Source organism: Manis javanica, chromosome 12 (genome assembly GCF_040802235.1).
Source record: "Manis javanica isolate MJ-LG chromosome 12, MJ_LKY, whole genome shotgun sequence".
Classification (NCBI taxonomy): Eukaryota; Metazoa; Chordata; class Mammalia; order Pholidota; family Manidae; genus Manis; species Manis javanica.
The window spans coordinates 43,962,027-43,981,631 of record NC_133167.1 but is presented as its reverse complement, the minus strand read 5'-3'; the positions used below and the strand labels follow the sequence as shown (position 1 = coordinate 43,981,631).

The following is a 19,605-nucleotide window of genomic DNA, read 5'->3' as shown; positions in this document are numbered from 1 at the left end:
GAACATACACACTGTGTGTATGCGTACCCACACATGCAGCTGTGTTTATCACCAGTAAAAAATGTTCTTCAAGATGAAGTGGAATGATTTGGTGCAGAGTGAATGGATGTAGCCTTTCAGTTGTTTGACTCAGGTTGTGTGAGACTGTGTATGAGAGTGTGTGTGTTTTTGTGTGTGTGTATGCACATGCATACTCATGTGCATGAGTGAATTCAGATTTTAGAGTTTACAGAGTTGGATAAAAATGTCAAATGTATGTATATGTACTTTTACAAATTGGTGTTCTAAAGTTAAGAGAGTTGGATAGAAATGAGAATGATGTTTAAGTATTCTCTATTTTCCCCCATTTCCCTTTTCTGTGCCTAGAGTTTTTCCTCCATCTTTCCAAAACATTTCTTCCATGTTTTCCTTTAATTTCTTCTGAATGGGTAGCAAAATAAGATGAAATATTTATCTTTTATTATAAGAGAGAGAAATCTTTATTTCGGGTCAGTTGTTCATGTCTGAAATTGATTCAGATTAGATTAAAGTGCAGTTAAACACAATTGACTATTAACAAAGTACAGGAATTTTACTAAACTAAATATAAAAGGGCATATCAAACAACAGTTATACTTCTGGGAAATGAAAAACTTATTTATATATAATAAATACTTTTTTTTGATAGAAAATGCTTGCAAAACAAGTAGTTTATTGTTGACACACCTAGATGTAAGTGTAAGATTTACATAGCCTGGTTAAGCAGGTTTACAGAAATGTTTCAAATACTAGAAATTGAAATATGTATGATAATTTTTTATTCTACTTTGGGTTAACAGGTATCTTTTAGTATTGTCAGGGACTCACTGTTCATATGGCAAGATTAGCTTATTCCACTTTACTATAATTATTATGTTCTAATGCTCAATATTACACAACTTTTTTTTCAGTAGACAATCCCTCCAAGTTGGCCTTTCTTTTACTTCCAGAAATCTCTGAAAATATTATTGTTTTTAGAGACCAAAAAAATGCCCAGGTTCCCTTTAGTTTTTGCCTGATGCCAATTACAGTTCAAGGAGTTCTAGCCCATTATTTAGTGGTAACTAGTGCAATGAAACCAATTCTGGCAGTGGGAGTGCCCACTAGACATGACCACTGATGGTAGGCATGGTAACACCAGAGGCTGCTTGAACCATGTTAATGGGAGAGCTATTTGAATTATTGATATTTTCAGTAGAGTTACTCTGAATTATCTTTTTTGAATCATGGTTTAGTATGTGGCATTTTCAGTTCATTTTTGTGTTTCTTAATATTTTAATCTTTTTTAGATTTGACATTATATATAATTTTCTGCAAACTGTATGCTTAGAGTTCTCGAAATCATTAAAAGATTTTGCCTTTGCATCTTTGTCAAAAATCAATTGTATCACTAATTTTGGACTTTTTTCTGCTCTTTGACTTATTTGTCTATTATACTCTTTTGATTATTGTACCTTTAATTCTTTAAATCGGTGCTAGCCTTCCAAGTTTTTCTTTTAGTTTGATGTTGTTTTGACCAATCTAAGCCATTTATATTTCCATATAAATTTTAGAATCAGCTTGTCATTTTCTACCAAGAAATTTGCTGAGACTTTGATTGGAATTGTGTTGACTCTATTAGTCATCTTGGACACATGTGATTTCTTGATAATGTTGAGTCTTCCAACTCATGAACCAAATTTCCCTCTCTGTTTATTTAGATTTCCTTTATTTTTCTTACCAGCATTATGTAGGGTGCAGTGTACAGGTCTTACACATCGCTAGGTATTTCATAATTTTTATGCTATTATAATTTGTATTTTTAATCTCAAATTCTGATTATTTGATGTTAATATATAGAAAAACATATTTTCTTTTATCTTGCATTGATAAAATCATTTTTAGTTTATTTCTAGATGCCAATTGAAATTCTACATAAATGATCATGTTGTCTATGAATATAGTTTTATTTCTTCTCTTCGAATATAGATGCCTTTTTCTTTTTCTTGCCTGATTGCACTGACGAGAACCTCCAATTTAATGTAAAATAGAAGCAGTGATAGTGAATATTACTATGAAATATTTATTTTGTCCCCTCTCTCCTCCCTAGAGACATATTAAGCTGCTTGATGTCCCACACAAAATGATATTTTCATTTTGTAGTTTTTTTCTCCTAGTCTTCCCATTTGAATAGCTTCTTTTTTGAATACACATTAATCTCCTGTAATGTCTACTCTACCATTAATACATTGGTATTAATGTACTACACTGCATTTCTCATCTCACACCTTTAAAACAATTGATTTTGGTAACTTTTATATGATCCATGTCTCTTTTTCACCTTATAAATATATAGAATACAGTTATGTTTTAATCTTTAATTCTAATGTGTTTCATTTCTGGGTCAATTTTGATTGATTTGCTCATTTTATGGCTCATATTTTCTTAGTATGTTTGGCACTCTTTGATTGGATGCCAGATGTCATGAATTTTAGTTTGTGGGCACTAAATATTTTCATATTCTTTAAGTTTTCTTTTTTTTGAATGTAGATTATTTGGAAACAGTTTGTAATAGGTCTTGCTTTTTTAAGATTTGTTAGAGCCACAGCCATGTGTATATTTTCTTTTACTTTTTTATAATAAATATTTTTATGATATTTACATAAGTTACTCCCCGCTACTGAGGCAAGACCGATATTTTGTACTGTATCGGTTGTATTTTGTCAAAATACCCTGTGACTTATGATATTTTTCCACAGTGGCTAGTCAGAATAGGATGGTATGTAGGTGACAGCTGCACCAGTCCTTTAGGATAGGATGGTCCCTTCTGTGGCCTTGTGTAGTTTTCCTCACAGACATGTACTGATCCATTTTCTTGCTGAATACTTCAGGGAACCCTCTGAGGGCCTCTGAGGTTCTTTCTTTGTGAAGTTATCTCCTTTCTAGTAATCCACAGTCAGTATTAGGCTGTAGATTCACCAAAGGAAGTCATATTTCATGTATTGAGTTTACTTATGGTAGGCTTGAGTGACTTCTAGTTAAGTCACTCAGGAATCCTTCAATTGAAGATGATTTAGAAATTGCTTAAACTTACCAGGGTAGCTATGGATTAAGACCCTATTAGATCTGAAACTGGACTAGTTCTCTAATGTACAGTGAGATTAAATACATCTGAGTGTAAATATATTTTTCATGTTTGTCCACAGGTGGAAATTTACCCCTTACTATCCTCCCAAATTTATTCTCAACATAATCTTATGAGTCACAAGACAAGAATTACTATTAATTTCCAGTATACTGTCACATTTTTTAAATAATGTTTTGCATTTCTAAAAGGCAAGTTGATATTAACCAATCTATTTTTTAAAATATTTTAGAATCAAGCCCTTCCAGAGAAAGAAATGGCTTCTCATTTACCAAAAATACAAGAAAATGTATTTAAAAGAAAAGAGATTAAAAAAAATACATTTGTTTACAGAGGACAAGATGGAACACATTGTAAGTGTGAGAACATTAAGAGTTCATGTAGCCACGTAGAAAGTACTTACCTACTTATTCGTGTAAAAAAATCCTTTTGCAAAAGTCTGTTTCAAACAGTTGCTGCCTGCCTTGTGTCAGGCACACTTCTGGGCATTTCCCTATTACAGTTGAAGTTGAAAAGTAGATATATATAAAAAATTAAAACAGCCTAAAATCTTATCAATTGGGTCAGTACACAAGCTACAGTACACAGTTCTAAGTTCCCTATATTAAAAATAATGTATTTTTTGCTTCTGAAACTTTAAAAACTTGTGTGTAATATAATTGCTATTATATACTAACATGGTATTCTACTATACTGCCAGAAAGAAAAAATAGACAGTACTAGAAAAAAAGCACAGGAAAAATGGAAGGGAGGCAGTAGAGAAGGAGGGAAAGAGAAAAAGAAAAGAGTTTAAACGAGGAACAAGTCATGACTTTATTCCCAGTCTCTACCAGCTTCCTTTAATTTGTAACCCTGCAAGATATAGTGGGATTAAAGTAAATTAATTAATGATATTAATTAAAATTTCATTGCCAGAATGCAAAACTGTAGATTTGTCTTAAGTATCTGTGACTGTGTAGTACCAGTAAAGAACTTCCATGGTGGGATCATCAAAGCATCCCACCAATCTTTTATCTGTTCTGGCAGTCCTGTTCTAGGTGACATTCTCCCTATGTCACTCCAATAGATTACTAACTAGTCTTCACTGGCTCTTATTTTTACCTACTTCAAACCCTTCCCTTTTTTTATACTACTACCTAATTAAACTTAAAACTCTGCTCTGATGGTCTTTTCTCCTGGCCTCAAAGCTTAAAGATCCTCATTACCTCTTAAATGAAGCTCAGACTTCTTAGGCAACCATTCATCACCATGTACAGTCCAAGTCAAACCTAACTTTAGCTTCACATTGTACTTTCTCTTTGAAGAAGACATCATCTAGTGGTGATGTGCATAGCTGAAGTCCAAGTCCTGCTTTACCGTTTTTTAGCAATATGAATAGCTTTGACAAATCACTTAACTTTTTGAAGCACAGTTTTACCATCTGAAAACAAAGATAATACTCCTAAATAATTCCTAAAGAGCCCAAAAGTTCTAGCTCGTAGTGAGCACTCAATTTACTTCATTGTCCAATCAAATTAGACTACTGACCATTTCTAAAGCACAAGTTACCTTTAACATTTCTTTGCCTCTCTTCATCCAATTTACTCATCCTGGAATGATGTGCTCACTGTTCATTTATCCAAATCCCACAAATCTTTAAACTCTACTGTAAATACCATTCCCTAGTCTTTCAATAACCCTAATAGAAAGATCCCTCTTCTTTGAATCCCTAATAGTACTTTGTATCCTTACTAACATACTTATGGAATACTTCCCACTCTCTTAATCACCCATAATATGTAACTCCCACCTTTATATTTCACAGAGTACCTTGTACTGTGTGAGTGTGTGTGTGTGTGCACATGCATAGATATATAAAATAATTGTTTGCCAAATTGACTAATTCAGTCTATTCAGCTCATTGAGGTAATGGCAGCAGTTTCATTCTCCAGAAATCACTTTAGTAAGTATATACATCCCTGCATCTTCAACTGATCATCATTTGATAGAAAAAGAGTTTCAAGTAGACATTTTAAACATTTGTTACCACAAATCACCTCTTTCAGAGTAGGGATATAAATTAGTTTATATTATCAAGGCAACAGATGAAATTTAATTATAACTCTATAGATGACTTCAGAGGAACAGAGAGAGACAGAGAGAGAGAGAGAGGGAATGTTAAATGAATCTGCTGCAGTGGGGAAACAGATGACTCACATTTTATCTCTCTCATGAAAGCCCATTGAGCATACATGCTGTGAGGACCCACTGCCCCCCTAGATGGTTAGAAACAAGAACTGTGATTACCTCTGTTACAAAAAAGGGATTGTGTATGTGGTTGCTTGTACCCGTCTGAGGCACATCCAAGAATTGCAGTAGTCACTGTGAGCTAGTGGATCTCCAGCCAGTAGCTGTGTATCCCCATACAGAGGAAATGGCATGTTACAGTTGAGCTGGGTATGAACTTTTCTCTCTTCAGGAAGAAAATTCTGTTCCTCCAAAGAAAATTCTGTCCCTCTGAGTATATAAGTTAAATCGAAAGGATAGTATTTCAAGAGTAATTTTCTTTCCTCCTATTTCACTCCTCTCCATCTTCAGTACCTCCCTACAATCCTCCGTGTGAATTAGCATATGGCTCACTTCCTCTTGGGCATGAAAAATCTGTTTTTGTCATAAAAGATAGTCTAATTCTGTCATCACAATTACAAATAAATGTTTTATTACATTTCTTTAAGCTTCCCGGAAGAAGGAAAAGAAGACTTTTGATGATGTAAAGGTAGCTTCTGCTGTTGGTGACCAGAGAGCAAATAAAGGAGTAAATGGTAATTAAATATTGTGACAAGAAATACTAAGTAGTAATTTGGGGAGAGACTGAGTTTGGACGGCCTCTTTTGCTTAAGTGCAGATAAATCCTGTTGCCAAATGACTGATTTGGAGTGATGCTTATGAACAATGATGCAACCTCTACTGCTTTCAGAATTTGATTTCTAGCTACTGATTTAGTACTATCTCATTTTAGAAAAACTAAATGAGGGTCTACTGCTGTTAAATGAACAATATATGAAACCTAATAAATTTGCAAAATAATTTTTATAATGCTTAAGATGATTTTACAAAGCCCTGAAGTGGGTCAGAACTTAAATACATTAACTCCAAAGCCACCACTAACCCCACTGAAAAATCACTTTCTTTTTTTTATCTTATGCTATGTTATTTCATATTGTCTATTAGAGCTTGCTGGATTAGACCAGGAACCCAAATACCAGCATAAAAATCCTCCAAATAATACACTATTAAAAGTATAAGACTGTTCAAAATTTAATAATATGAATTCCTTCCCACTATTAATTTTCTGGAGAAAAGTCAATGTATATAAATAAAATTCTTTTCTCCTTTTATCAGTTAAAACATAAAGAAAAAGCAGTCCAAAATCTTTCCTCCCTGAGTATGTAATCTGATTAGTTTCATCAAGCCTCAGAAACCTGGGGAGAGACAGGGTTGTCTTAGCTAATTCTCTCTTCTACTCTCAGGAACACTGAGATTGAGTTAATTCAACTCTAAACTTTATGGGTTCCACACATCAAACAGTTATTACAACACACAATTATGGCACTACCAGCCCAATAGCTACTAAATGTAGGCAATAAAAGTAAATTTTCAGAGTCTAATGAAGTTATCTTGTGCACAGTGATCCTCTAAAATTAGTATTTCATGCAACACAAACTAGTCTTACTGATATCAGAACTCTCAGTGATATTGGTGGAAAGGATGGTAGATAGAAAATATTACTTTCAGCCTCACCAGGCTACAATTCTATCTGTGACAACTGGGGATCAAACCTGAAAATTTAATTAGGCATAGTTGGAAGATATTTCATTAAAAGATGAATTCTGAAATTATATTGATACATATGTGATAGGGGAGGAACAGGGGCCTATATCTACTTACCTTCTAAGAGAGTGGCATGTGAATCCCTTTTTTGTGAATTTTAGAAATGTTCAGTAGTGACATCACAAGTCATTATGTCTTATCACAAGTCATTATCTATTATGGGAATGCCCGTCTTTCCCATTTACCATAATCAGACCTAGTTTCTATCATTTCATCATTGAACCCTGAGTATGAACTCTGTACACTGTCCCAGCCTTTACACTCTTATGGGCAATTTGCCCCTCATTTTGTAGCTGGCAACTCTCGAGGCAGAGTTCAGAGCCCTGAATTCCCTATAGTCCCTACTTTGGATCTTGTCTCTCTCTTTTTTTTTATTTTCAAAGATCCGGAGGCATTTAGATTTTTAAATCCTAAAACAAAATGGAACTTTTGTACAACTGCATGAATTTTAGCACACATATGGATTTGTGTGCTCTCTCCCACAATCACATCAGAACAGTTCTCACATTCTAGTAGTCACACCTTTCTACCTCCCACTAATAACCTGAGGTAGCTACTGATAGGTTCCCCATCTGTATAGTTCTTTTTTCTTTGGAGAATGTCTTATAAATGGAATCATATGATATTTGACCTTTTGATAATGTCTTCTTCCACTTAGTATTATGCCTTTGAAAGTCATTCAAGGTACTGCATGTATCACTAGTTAACTCCTTTTTATTGCTGAGTACTATTGCATTGTAGTAGTATATACCAGAGTTTGCTTATCCATTCACTAGTTGAAGGAAATTTGGGTTTCCAGGTTTTGCTGATTACAAATAGGAAGATGAGAAGTACTTGTGTTCAGCTTTTTGTGTCAACAAAGGATTGTTGGGTCTTATAGTAAGAATATTTGTAAAAGAACTTTCCAGCTCTTTTCCAGAGTGGCTATAACATTTTCATTCCAGTCAGCAATGCATGAGAGATCCATCTGTTATACATCTTTGCAAACATTGATATCATGGGTAATTTTTATTTTAGCCATTTTAATAGATGTAGTAGTATGTTATTGTGGTTTAATTTGCATTTCCCTGATGGCTAATGATGATGAATATCTTTTCATATGCTGTTTTGATTTTTGTAAAACATACTTAATGGAGTATCTGTTGAATCTTTTTGCTCATTTTAAATTGGCTAGTTTCCTTACTGTTGAATGTTAGTAGTTATATATATATTCTGAATAAAAGTCTTTTCAGATATGTGATTTGCAGGTATTTCTAGTCTCTGAGTTGCCTTTTCATTTTCTCTTACACTGTTTCTCTTCCCCTACCTGTCCTGATCTGGCCTTTTTATTCTTTATTGTACAAGAGCTGTTCAGCTAGTTTCCATGTGTTTTTCAGAGAGAAATATTCTATATGTAGATTTGCTTCATCTAGGGAGAGCAGATAAGTTCAGGATCTTCATATGCCACCATATTGCAGGTTCATTTTCTTTAGCAGGACTAATTCATAGATGGTGGTGTGTCTTTCCACCAGGAAACATAATATCTTGTTGTCTTTCTCTTTTTTAATTACAGCTGTTAATTTTCTTTCTTTTTGTTGTGATACAAGGAACTTTATTACAGAAATAAGAATAGAAAATGCAGTCATAAAACTCATGTCTTTGTGACCATATGAGGGAGTTCTGCCTCTCTAGCATGTCTCTCATTTAGCCTAAATCCACTAAGATTTATTAGCTTTTCTTCTGTCTGTGAGACTTCACCGTCTGTGGGCCATTCACTGCTCTGAAAAGGGTGGTACAGCCATTAATTCAAGCTAGATCCATGAATTAATTAGGAGTTGTAAAATTGGGATATTTTATTTTTATCATTATTTCTTTATACATTAGCTGGAATCATTTTATAAAAAGAAATTTCCCCTCAAGTTTGTTTGGTTACATTGTGGTACAGGATACTTAAGAAAAACAGATGAATGTGTAATATTTTACCATCATTTATCAGTTTTCAAAATAATGAGTTGTTCCAATAGCATCCTCCAATAGTAATTAATTTTTTCTGTTACTGTGAGTTCATGGATTTAAATAAATTTGATGTGCTTCAGTACACTGCTGTTACTAAATTTTTTAATGGTGAAATTGTGACAGTGCTGGACAGGGGGAGCCCCTTCAAGATAGCTCTTGATTCCTTTCTGACATAATCATAGTGATTTTTGATAGCTTCCTTGCTATTGGTGAAAACAGAAATATCCAAGCTTATCTTGTATACATTCAGTTACTTCAACACCATTGAGTTACATTGGCATCTTTGAAAGGAAAGTGATCATAGACAGATGGACCTATTTCTGGACATTCTCTTCTATTTTATTGATCTATTTGTTCTTTTATGAATACACTTTTCTCTTAATTACTATAGCTTTATAAGTCTTGAAATTTGGCTGTTTGAGTGCTCCAACACTTGCTGTTCTTCTAGGTTGACTTGGTTATTCAAGTCCTTTGTATTTCCATAGAAAGTTTCGAGCAAGCTGCCAATTTCTACAACATAACAACCCAAACAACAGGTGAATGGATAAAAAAAATTGTGACATATCAACACAATGGAATACATCTCAGAAAGAAAAAGGACCAAATTAAAACATGTGACTTACTTCGAGTGAAAGAAGCCAGGGGAAAAGAAGTACATATCATATATTCTACTCATGTAAAAGTTCAGAAAATGTAAACTGATGTTCTGTGAGAGGTAACAGCAGTGTTGTCAGGGGATGGACCTATTACAAAGGTGGATGAGAAAACTTTTAGTGTATTAGAAATGTTATTTTAATTGCTGTGATAGTTTCACAGTTGTAGACATTTTTAAATGGATAAAACCATTTTAAGGAATTACTATACTTCCACTATATTTTAATAAGTTGTTTAAAAACATTTAGGTGTTTGTTTTTAATTTACTTTTAGGACCTACATCAAATGCTATACATCCATCTCTAAGTAGTTCAAAGAATGTTGTCAAAACATCAGTAACTTCAGTGGTTTATCAACCAGACGAAAGTAATGGCACTGAACAAAAGGTATAAAATGATGTCTCAAACTTTTCTATGATGATTATTCATTTATCTGGCAAACTTTCACTATTATAAATCATCTCCTTCACTATCAAGGTATTGACTGGTTAAGGATATTAGGGCCTCTTTATGAAACCAGTCCTTTTCCCTGAAATTGTTGGACTATCTTTATGCTAATTTCATTGTATAATTTAGCAGAAACTAAGACACATTTAGCAATTATGATGATAATAATATCTAGCATTTATTGAGCTCTACTGTTGGCTGAACACCGTGTTAAGCCCACAGGGAGGGAAAATGAGGGAACTGGGACACGTAGGATATAAAGATGTATAAGACATAATCACTCCCTTTGAGAACTTTGTCTTGTGGGGCTGAGAGACACACAAAAATGTTAATGTTGTTACAGTAAAATGACAGTGTGGGTGATTGATTTTATTTTTATTCTAAGAATTGCACTCATTAAATATTACTTGGATTGGAATGGGTTGAATGGTATCTCCCTGAAGCAAACTGAATGATTCTAAACTTACCAGAATCAACGACTGAATGAATTACTATATCTTAAACAAATTACAGAATATTAGAAGAGGAGCAAATGGCTATATATTGAACTCAGTTTTGAACTAGTTAAATTTGAAATCTGTGTGGAAGGTATCCTAGGTAGTTGGTAATATATATAGTCTCTGAGACAATTTTTATGAGAGTTAGAGGGGAAAAAATCTGTATTAATTTAGTTGATTGATAGAAGGCAAAATCCTTTTCAGAAGAACAGTTACTAATGAATGTTTTTCTCTTTAATTTTGTACCATACAGAAAGATGGAGTGATAACTAAAAATCCAAGTACTTTTGGTAATAAAGGTAAGAAAATGAAAAACTGTAATACTGTTAATAGAAGAAATAATAGAGTCCTGTACCTGCATGGGTGGACCCTCCATCTTTGTGACAAACTGTAACCTAGGGGTTGAAGTACTCTTGACACTGCAGTCTATCCCTAACCTTCCTGGAATTAGCACATTTTAATTTCAGTCAAGTTGTTATTGCAGCACGTCTTCTTGGCTTTGTAAAAGTACTACACAGCATAATATTACATGTTTTGACTAGAAATATATTTTAAATAAATACATGAATGAATTCTCTAGAGATCACTGCAGACATGCTAGGATGTAACACTGAAGTTGGAAATCATTTCTCTGCCCCAGGATTTCCAGCTTCTTAGGGCCCCTAGGCATCTAAGCAAGACAGATACCAGCACTTGACAGAGACTTGAATTCTTCAGGGTTATTTTCTCGACTTTCTGGCTAAAGTTAAGAATCCACAAGGTGGGAAATAAATACCTAAAGAAAACCCAATTTATTTCTTGATTAGATTTTTGTTTTTTTTTAATGAGGTGTTTGAAAGGTGAAATTCATATGCCAATAATTACCAATATATTGAATTTTTTTGCTTTTTTTTAAATTTTGATATCACTAATCTATAATTACATGAAGAATATTGTTTACTAGGCTCCCCTTCACCAAGTCCCCTCCACATACCCCTTCACAGTCACTGTCCATCAGCATAGTAAGATGCTGTATCATTACTTCTCTGTGTGGTAGAGCCTGCCCTGTACCTGCCTCCCACAGTATACATGCTAATTGTAATGCCCCCTTTCTTTTTCCTACCCTTATCCCTCCCTTCCCACCCATCCTCTCCAGTCCCTTTCCCTTTGGTAACTGTTAGTCAATTCGTGGGTTCTGTGATTCTGCTGCTGTTTTGTTCCTTAAGTTTTTCTTTATTCTTATACTCCACATATGAGTGAAGTCATCTGGTACTTGTGTTTCTCCGCCTGGCTTATTTCACTGAGCATAATACCCTCTAGTTCCATCCATGTTGTTGCAAATGGTAGGATCTGTTTTCTTCTTATGGCTGAGTAGTTTTCCATTGTATATATGTCCCACATCTTCTTTATCCATTCATCTCCTGATGGACACTTAGGTTGCTTCCATATCTTGGCTATTGTAAAAAGTGCTGCGATAAACATAGGGGTGCATATGTCTTTTTGAATCTGAGAAGTTATATTCTTTGGGTATATTCCAAGGAGTGGGATTCCTGGGTCAAATGGTGTTTCTATATTTAGTTTTTTGAGGAACCTCCATATTTCTTTCCACAGTGGTTGAACTAGCTTATATTCCCACCAGCAGAGTAGGAGGGTTCCCCTTTCTCTGCATCTTCACCAGTATTTGTTGTTTTTAGTCTTTTCGATGCTGGCCATCCTTACTGGTGTGAGGTGATATCTCATTGTAGTTTTAATTTGCATTTCTCTGATGATTAGCGATGTGGAGCATCTTTTCATGTGTCTGTTGGCCATCTGAATTTCTTTGGAGAGCCATCTCTTCATATCCTCTGCCCATTTGTAAATCGGGTTATTTGCTTTTTGGGTGTTGAGGTGTGTGAGTTCTTTATGTATTTTGGATGTTAACCCCTTGTCAGATATGTCATTTACAAATATATTCTCCCATACTGTAGGATGCCTTTTTGTTCTGTTGATGATGTCCTTTGCCGTACAAAAACTTTTTAGTTTGATGTAGTCCCATGAGTTCATTTTCGCTTTTATTTCCTTTTCTTGAGGAGATCGGTTCAGGAAGAATTTGCTCCTGCCTATATTCAGGAGATGTTTGCCTAGATTGTCTTCTACGAATTTTATGGTTTCATGACTTACATTCAAGTCTTTAATCAATTACAAGTTTACTTTTGTGTATGGGGTTAAACAATAATCCAGTTTCATTCTCTTGCATATAGCTGTCCAGTTTTGCCAACACCAGCTGTTGAAGAGGCTGTCATTTCCCCACTGTGTATGTCCATGGCTCCTTTGTCATATATTAATTGACCATATATGGTTGGGTTTATATCAGGGCTCTCTAGTCTGTTCCATTGGTCAATGGGTCTGTTCTTGTGCCAGTACCAAATTGTCTTGATTACTGTGGCTTTGTAGTAGAACTTGAAGTTGGGAAGTGAGATACCCTCCACTTTATTTTTCCTTCTCAGGCTTGCTTTGGCTATTCGGGCTCTTTGTTGGTTCCATATGAATTTTAGAACTGTTTGTTCTAGTTCGTTGAAGAATGCTGTTGGTAATTTGATAAGGATTGCAGCGAATCTGTATATTGCTTTGGTCAGGATGGCCATTTTGACGATATTAATTCTTCCTAGCCAAGTGCATGGGATGAGTTTCCATTTGTTAGTGTCCTCTTTAATTTCTCTTGAGTGTCTTATAGTTTTCAGGGTATAGGTCTTTCACTTCTTTGGTTAGGTTTATTCCTAGGTATTTTATTCTTTTTGATGCTATTGTGAATGGAATTGTTTTCCTGATTTCCCTTTCAATTAGTTCATTGTTAGTGTATATGAAAGCCACAGATTTCTGTGTCTTAATTTTGTATCCTGCAACTTTCCTGAATTTGGATATTAGTTCTGGTCATTTTGGTGTGGAGTCTTTAGGGTTTTTTATGTACAATATCATGTCATCTGCAAATAGTGACTCTTTAACTTCTTCTTTACCAATCTGGATTCCTTGTATTTCTTTGTTTTGTCTAATTGCCGTGGCTAGGACCTACAGTACTATGTTGAGTAACAGTGGGGATATTGGGCATCCCTGTCTTGTTCCCAGTCTTAGAGGATAAGCTTTCAGCTTCTCGCTGTTCAGTATGATGTTGGCTGTGGGTTTATCATATATGGTCTTTATAATGTTGAGCGGCTTGCCCTCTGTACCCATTGTGTTGAGGGTTTTTATCATGAATGGATGTTGAATTTTATCAAATGCTTTTTCAGCATCTATGGAGATGGTCATGTGGTTTTTGTCCTTCTTTTTGTTGATGTGATGGATGATGTTGATGGATTTTCGAATGTTGTACCATCCTTGCATCCCTGGATGAGTCCCACTTGGTCATGGTGTATGATCTGTTTGATGTATTTTTGAATTTGGTTTGCTAATATTTTGTTGAGTATTTTTGCATCTACGTTCATCAGGGATATTAGTCTGTAGTTTTCTTTTTTGGTGGGGTCTTTGCCTGGTTTTGGTATTAGGGTGATGTTAGCTTCATAGAATGAGTTTGGGAGTATCCCCTCCTCTTCTATTTTTTTGAAAACTTTAAGGAGAATGAATATTATGTCTTCTCTGTATGTCTGATAAAATTCTGAGGTAAATCCACCTGGCCCAGGGTTTTTGTTATTGGGTAGTTTTTTGATTACCACTTCAATTTTGTTGCTGGTAATTGGTCTGTTTAGATTTTCTGTTTCTTCTTGGGACAGTCTTGAAAGGTTATATTTTTCTAGGAAGTTGTCCATTTCTGCTAGGTTTTCCAGCTTGTTAGCATATAGGTTTTCATAGTAGTCTCTAATAATTCTTTGTATTTCTGTAGGGTCTGTCATAATTTTGCCTTTCTTGTTTCTGATTCTGGTGATGTGTGTTGATTCTCTTTTTCTCTTAATAAATCTGGCTAGAAGCTTATCTATTTTGTTTATTTTCTCGAAGAACCAGCTCTTGGTTTCATTGATGTTTTTCTATTGTTTCAGTCTTTTCCATTTTATTTATTTCTTCTCTGATCTTTATTATGTCCCTCCTTCTTCTGACCTTAGGCCTCATTTGTTCTTCTTTTTCCAATTTCGATAATTGTGACATTAGACCATTCATTTAGGATTGTTCTTCCTTCTTTAAGTATGCCTGGATTGCTATATACTTTCCTCTTAAGACTGCTTTCGCTGCATCCCACAGAAGTTGGGGCTTTCTGTTGTTGTCATTCGTTTCCATATATTGCTTGATTTCTACTTTAATTTGGTTATTGATCTATTGATTATTTAGGAGCATGTTGTTAAGCCTCCATGTGTTTGTGAGCCTTTTTGCTTTCTTTGTCCAATTTATTTCTAGTTTTATACCTTTGTGGTCTGAAAAGTTGGTTGATAGAATTTCAATCTTTTTGAATTTACTGAGGCTCTTTTTGTGGCCTAGTATGTGGTCTGTTCTGGAGGATGTTCCATGTGCACTTGAGAAGAATGTATATCCTGTTGCTTTTGGATGTAGAGTTCTATAGATGTTTATTAGGTCCATCTGTTCTAGGGCGTTGTTCAGTGCCTCTGTGTCTTTACTTATTTTCTGTCTGGTGGATCTGTCCTTTGGAGTGAGTGGTGTATTGAAGTCTCCCAAAATGAATGCATTGCATTCTATTTTCTCCTTTAGTTCTGTTAGTATTTGTTTCACATATGCTAGTGCTCCTCTGTTGGGTGCATATATTTTTATAATGGTCATATCCTCTTGTTGGACTGACCCTTTTATCATTATGTAATGTCTTTCTTTATCTGTTGTTACTTTCTTTGTTTTGAAGTCTATTTTGTCTGATACTAGTACTGCAACACCTGCTTTTTTGTCCCTGTTGTTTGCATGAAATATGTTTATCCATCTCTTGACTTTTAGTTTGTGCATGTCTTTGGGTTTGAGGTGAGTCTCTTGTAAGCAGCATATAAATGGGTCTTGCTTTTTTATCCATACTATTACTGTGTGTCTTTTGATTGGTGCATTCAGGCCATTTACATTTAGGGTGATTATTGATAGATATGTACTTATTGCCATTTGCAGGGTTTAGGTTCACTGTTACCAAAGGTTCAAGGTTAGCTTCTTTACTATCTTACCGTCTAACTTAACTCGCTTATTGAGCTATTGTAAACACTGGTGATTCTTTATTTCTCTCCCTTCTATGATCAATTCATAGCAAAGTAGGGATCTAATGATGTTCAGAAGGATGATAAAAATAGCATTGCAATAGAAATGATTAATGCTTTAGCCCAGAAAGCAATCTCTGCATTCAAAATTCAACCACTTTTTTTCAGGTGATGGGTCTTCTACCTTCTTTTCATTTCTAAATCCACATAACATCACCCAGAGGATTCAATGCCTAACAGAGAAAATTTCTACACCAGTAAACAGATGCTTAAAATGGAACCAACTTGCTTCACCAACACAATCATATAAACTTACTTCTCTAAACTCAGACCAGAAAAATTTAGTGAACACACTGGCAATAGATAGACGTGCAATGAATAGAAAGAAAGGTTTCAAAGGTGAGGAGACATCAATGAAAAAAGGCAACATCCAATATCCCATAGTTACCACTATAACTGGAATCATGAAAAATAATGTGGTTAACCTGTTATCAGAGTCAGCTGCAGGTGTGGCAGATAAAAAGGAGAAGGAAAATAAAATGAGAATTTCAATTAGAAAATACAATGAGAATATATCAAAAGTTACTTCCACTACTAGTACGAAAAGTAAAGCTACAAAGGACCCAGACTTAAGACTAACACATAAAAATAATGACACTGAGAAGGAAAGTACATCAGCTCCAGAATCTGAGGAAAGGCAAGGTAATGAGGCACACACACAATTTTCAGCAGCTACTAATGATATAGAACATGAGAAGGAAATACCTGGAGCAGATTTTGAAACAGACAGTGAAAAGATTAACAGAGTAAGAGAAAATTCATTAAAAAAAGAAGACGAGCCCTTTCATTTATCTTCTTTGGCATCTAAAGTGAGAAATACAGAGACCATAACACAGAAAATTTTGAAAGCAGCTACCCCAAAATCAAATGGAATGGAAAGACAAGCCTCTCCATCTCAAATCGCTGTAAATGAGGAACAGTATTCAGATTATGATCATGTTCAAAATATCATTGAAAATACTTATGATGCTGTCTTAGAAATATATCATTCTCAGGGATCCACAGATGATTCACATGTCCAAAGTCCCCCAAGTGATAGGTCACTGCAGGTAATTCAGGAGGTTGGCAAGGATACTGCACAGTCTGTTTCAACAAAGGATTTATCCCTCTCAATTAGCAAAAATCTCCCTGCCATAGAGAAAGAGGGAGAGAAAGAGAGAGAAAAAGAGAAAGTGAAAGTAAAGGAGATTAAAATTGAACCTAGTAAAACAGATAGTCATCAGTACCAACCAAAACATAAAGCTGGAATTTTTCCTGCTACATTTTTAGAAGATATTATCACTGAAATGATAAACAAATTGATCTTTTCCTCGTCACCAGAAACACAAATGTGTGAAAGATGTGAAAATGTAAGTGAGGATGAAAATCAAACGGAACTGTATGACACAGTTATGAAACTTACTGATTCACTGTTAAAGGAGTTTTCAGATGCTCAAATTAAGGTATTTAGAAGAGACCCGGAAAATCAGTTTCTTCCCCCAGTAGAAAACATGTCATTATCAGTTCCTAAAGTACTTTCCGGGCATAAAGAGTCAACTGCAGAAAAGGCATCATCTAGCATTAAGAAAACTGTGGATGAAATTCCACATATGCACAAAATGACTAAAAACTCCTCTTTAAACAAGATACCTTTCCTAAATAACATACCAGCAATTGATCAAACATTGGTCAACAAAGTTGTTCACTCCTCTGTATGCAATATTTTGAAGGAATATAGGTCTCAAGACTCCATTTGTAAGAGTATAAAAACTAATGGGGAAACCATAGCAAGACAACTAACTAGTGCAGTGATAAATGAAATTTTTCAACAGCAGCTTAATTTTGGATTTTGTGATGAGATTCCAGCTTCAGCATGTTTGCCTCTCAAATCTAAGGATGTTGTTAAAAAGATCCAAAACGTGGTTAAAAGAGCCAGCAAAGAATATCAAGCGTTGTCACCATATACCGTCATGCTGCCTCATGAATTTTTAGAGAATGTGATTTCTGCTCTCTTATCTAAAATTTTCTCAAGTCTGTCTAACACCAAAGCAGAAACACCTGAGGGCAAACGGTTCACAGAACTGGATTTTCTTCAAATGAAGTTATTAAGTACAGTTACAACAGAGATCTCCAAATATGATATGATTATACAGTATGTGGACTCCTTACATCCCAACGATGATGAAATTATTCAATTAGTGGTTCATTCTATTTATAGTGATCTTTTGTCACAGTATGGGTCACGAGAGATTATACAAAATTGTGTATCCAGTGGATGCAGAATCCTTTTCAAAAGCATAGTTGGCCTGATTCTAAAAGAAGTGTCTGGCAATCAGCTGCAGAACTATTTTTCTGGAGAGCTAACTCCATATCAGTGTTCAGAAGTTAACTACATTGTTGAAAATATTCTTAAAGATGTTATCACAACTGCTGACGCTCCCCAGCCTCAACCACGTGCTCATATACTGCCTTTTGATGTAATAGAAGAAACTGCTGTAAAATTTTTATCAAAGCTTTTATCTATGTTTCCAACAGTAGATAAGGAAAGAACCAAATCTGGAGAAACTGAAATGCAAAAAATGCGAAAGATAACCTCAAAAATATTAAATTCAATACAAGAATTTATCTCTAAAAGTAACATTAAACTTGTATCACCAGCCAAGAAATTGCCTACTGTACCTTCAGCTGACAATGAAACTATTGAAAAAATAGTTAATTCTGTTTATACTAGTGTTTTAAAGCACTCTGGCTCACACATCTCTATATTGAAAGATTTAATGGGTAAGAGCAATGCCCTTTCTAATATAATAGGTTTTTTAATGGTGCAGGAAATTTCCAATTCTGAATTTCAACCTAAATTTGAGGAAGAAGTATCAAATTCAGAATTAGTTTTGGAAGCTGTCAAAATTATGGAAAAAGTTGTCAAAACTGTTGATAAGTTTAAGTCCCAGGAAAAGTCTTCATCCAAAAAAGGTCCTATGTTAGATACTATAACTTTAGAGGAAGCTTTGGCTTTGTTCTTGGCTAAAATTGTAACATTGCCCAGTGTCTCAAGCAAAGATGCAAAAAACTTGTCAAAGCCTGAGTTAAATAAAATTGCATCTCAACTGACAAAATCTGTGGCAGCTGAAATTTCCAAAAATAATATTAATCTTGTTTCTGCTGATCCTGAAGAACACTTTTTAAATCCAGAGAGCATAGAAATGATTTCTCAGGTTATTGATTCTATTTACAGTGATATACTGCAACAATCTGGAACCCATAAAGATCTTTATTATAACATAAAAGGTACAAACAGAGCCTTCATTAAGGAAGTGGCTAGTTTAATTATTAATGGAGTTTCAAATCTTCAATTAGATACAGTTAAGTTAAAGAATTCAAGTGCTGATCTCTTTGGAGATCAAGACATTAATAGAATTGTTGAAAAGGCATGGAAGTATGCTGATAAAATGATCCCTGACTTAGAAAAAGGAGAGTCAGAGCAAGATTCAGTTGAAGATGAGTTTCCAATTAAAATAGTCCCACATATTAGGAAGAAGCCAGTCAAAATAGATCCTGACATTATCTCAGAACACTTAGCAGTCATTTCTGTAAAAACTCAATCTCTTGAAAAACTTGAGACGGACTGTTTAAGAAAAACTGGACATAACATAGAAGAGCTAAGAAGTGCCTGGAGAAGTATCTCTTCATCAGACACATCTAATTTAGGAAAGATAAAGAAAGGAAGACATGCTTCATTGACTAAGACAGGACAATTGGATGTAAGACCCCTAGAGGTAAGTGCAAAAGCAGTAAGAAAACATTAAAATTAAAATTCAAAATACAAGTGAATAGTG

At 34.6% G+C, this 19,605-nt stretch overlaps 1 protein-coding gene across 10 annotated transcripts in view; it reads left to right on the top strand.

Annotated features, from left to right (window-relative positions):
* FSIP2 (fibrous sheath interacting protein 2) overlaps nt 1-19,605 on the top strand; it is a 203,027-nt gene that overhangs the window by 166,446 nt on the left and 16,976 nt on the right. For 5 of the 10 annotated variants that reach the window (XR_012123650.1, XM_073218546.1, XM_073218548.1 and 2 more), the window contains 5 exons: nt 3,375-3,495; nt 5,857-5,943; nt 9,935-10,047; nt 10,858-10,903; nt 15,899-19,545. Coding sequence is in view for 6 of the 10 variants with exons in the window: in XM_073218546.1 (XP_073074647.1) it covers nt 3,375-3,495; nt 5,857-5,943; nt 9,935-10,047; nt 10,858-10,903; nt 15,899-19,545 (4,014 nt within the window). In the remaining 4 variants the exon portion in view is untranslated. The other 5 variants (XR_012123651.1, XR_012123653.1, XR_012123652.1 and 2 more) reach the window with 2 other exon arrangements.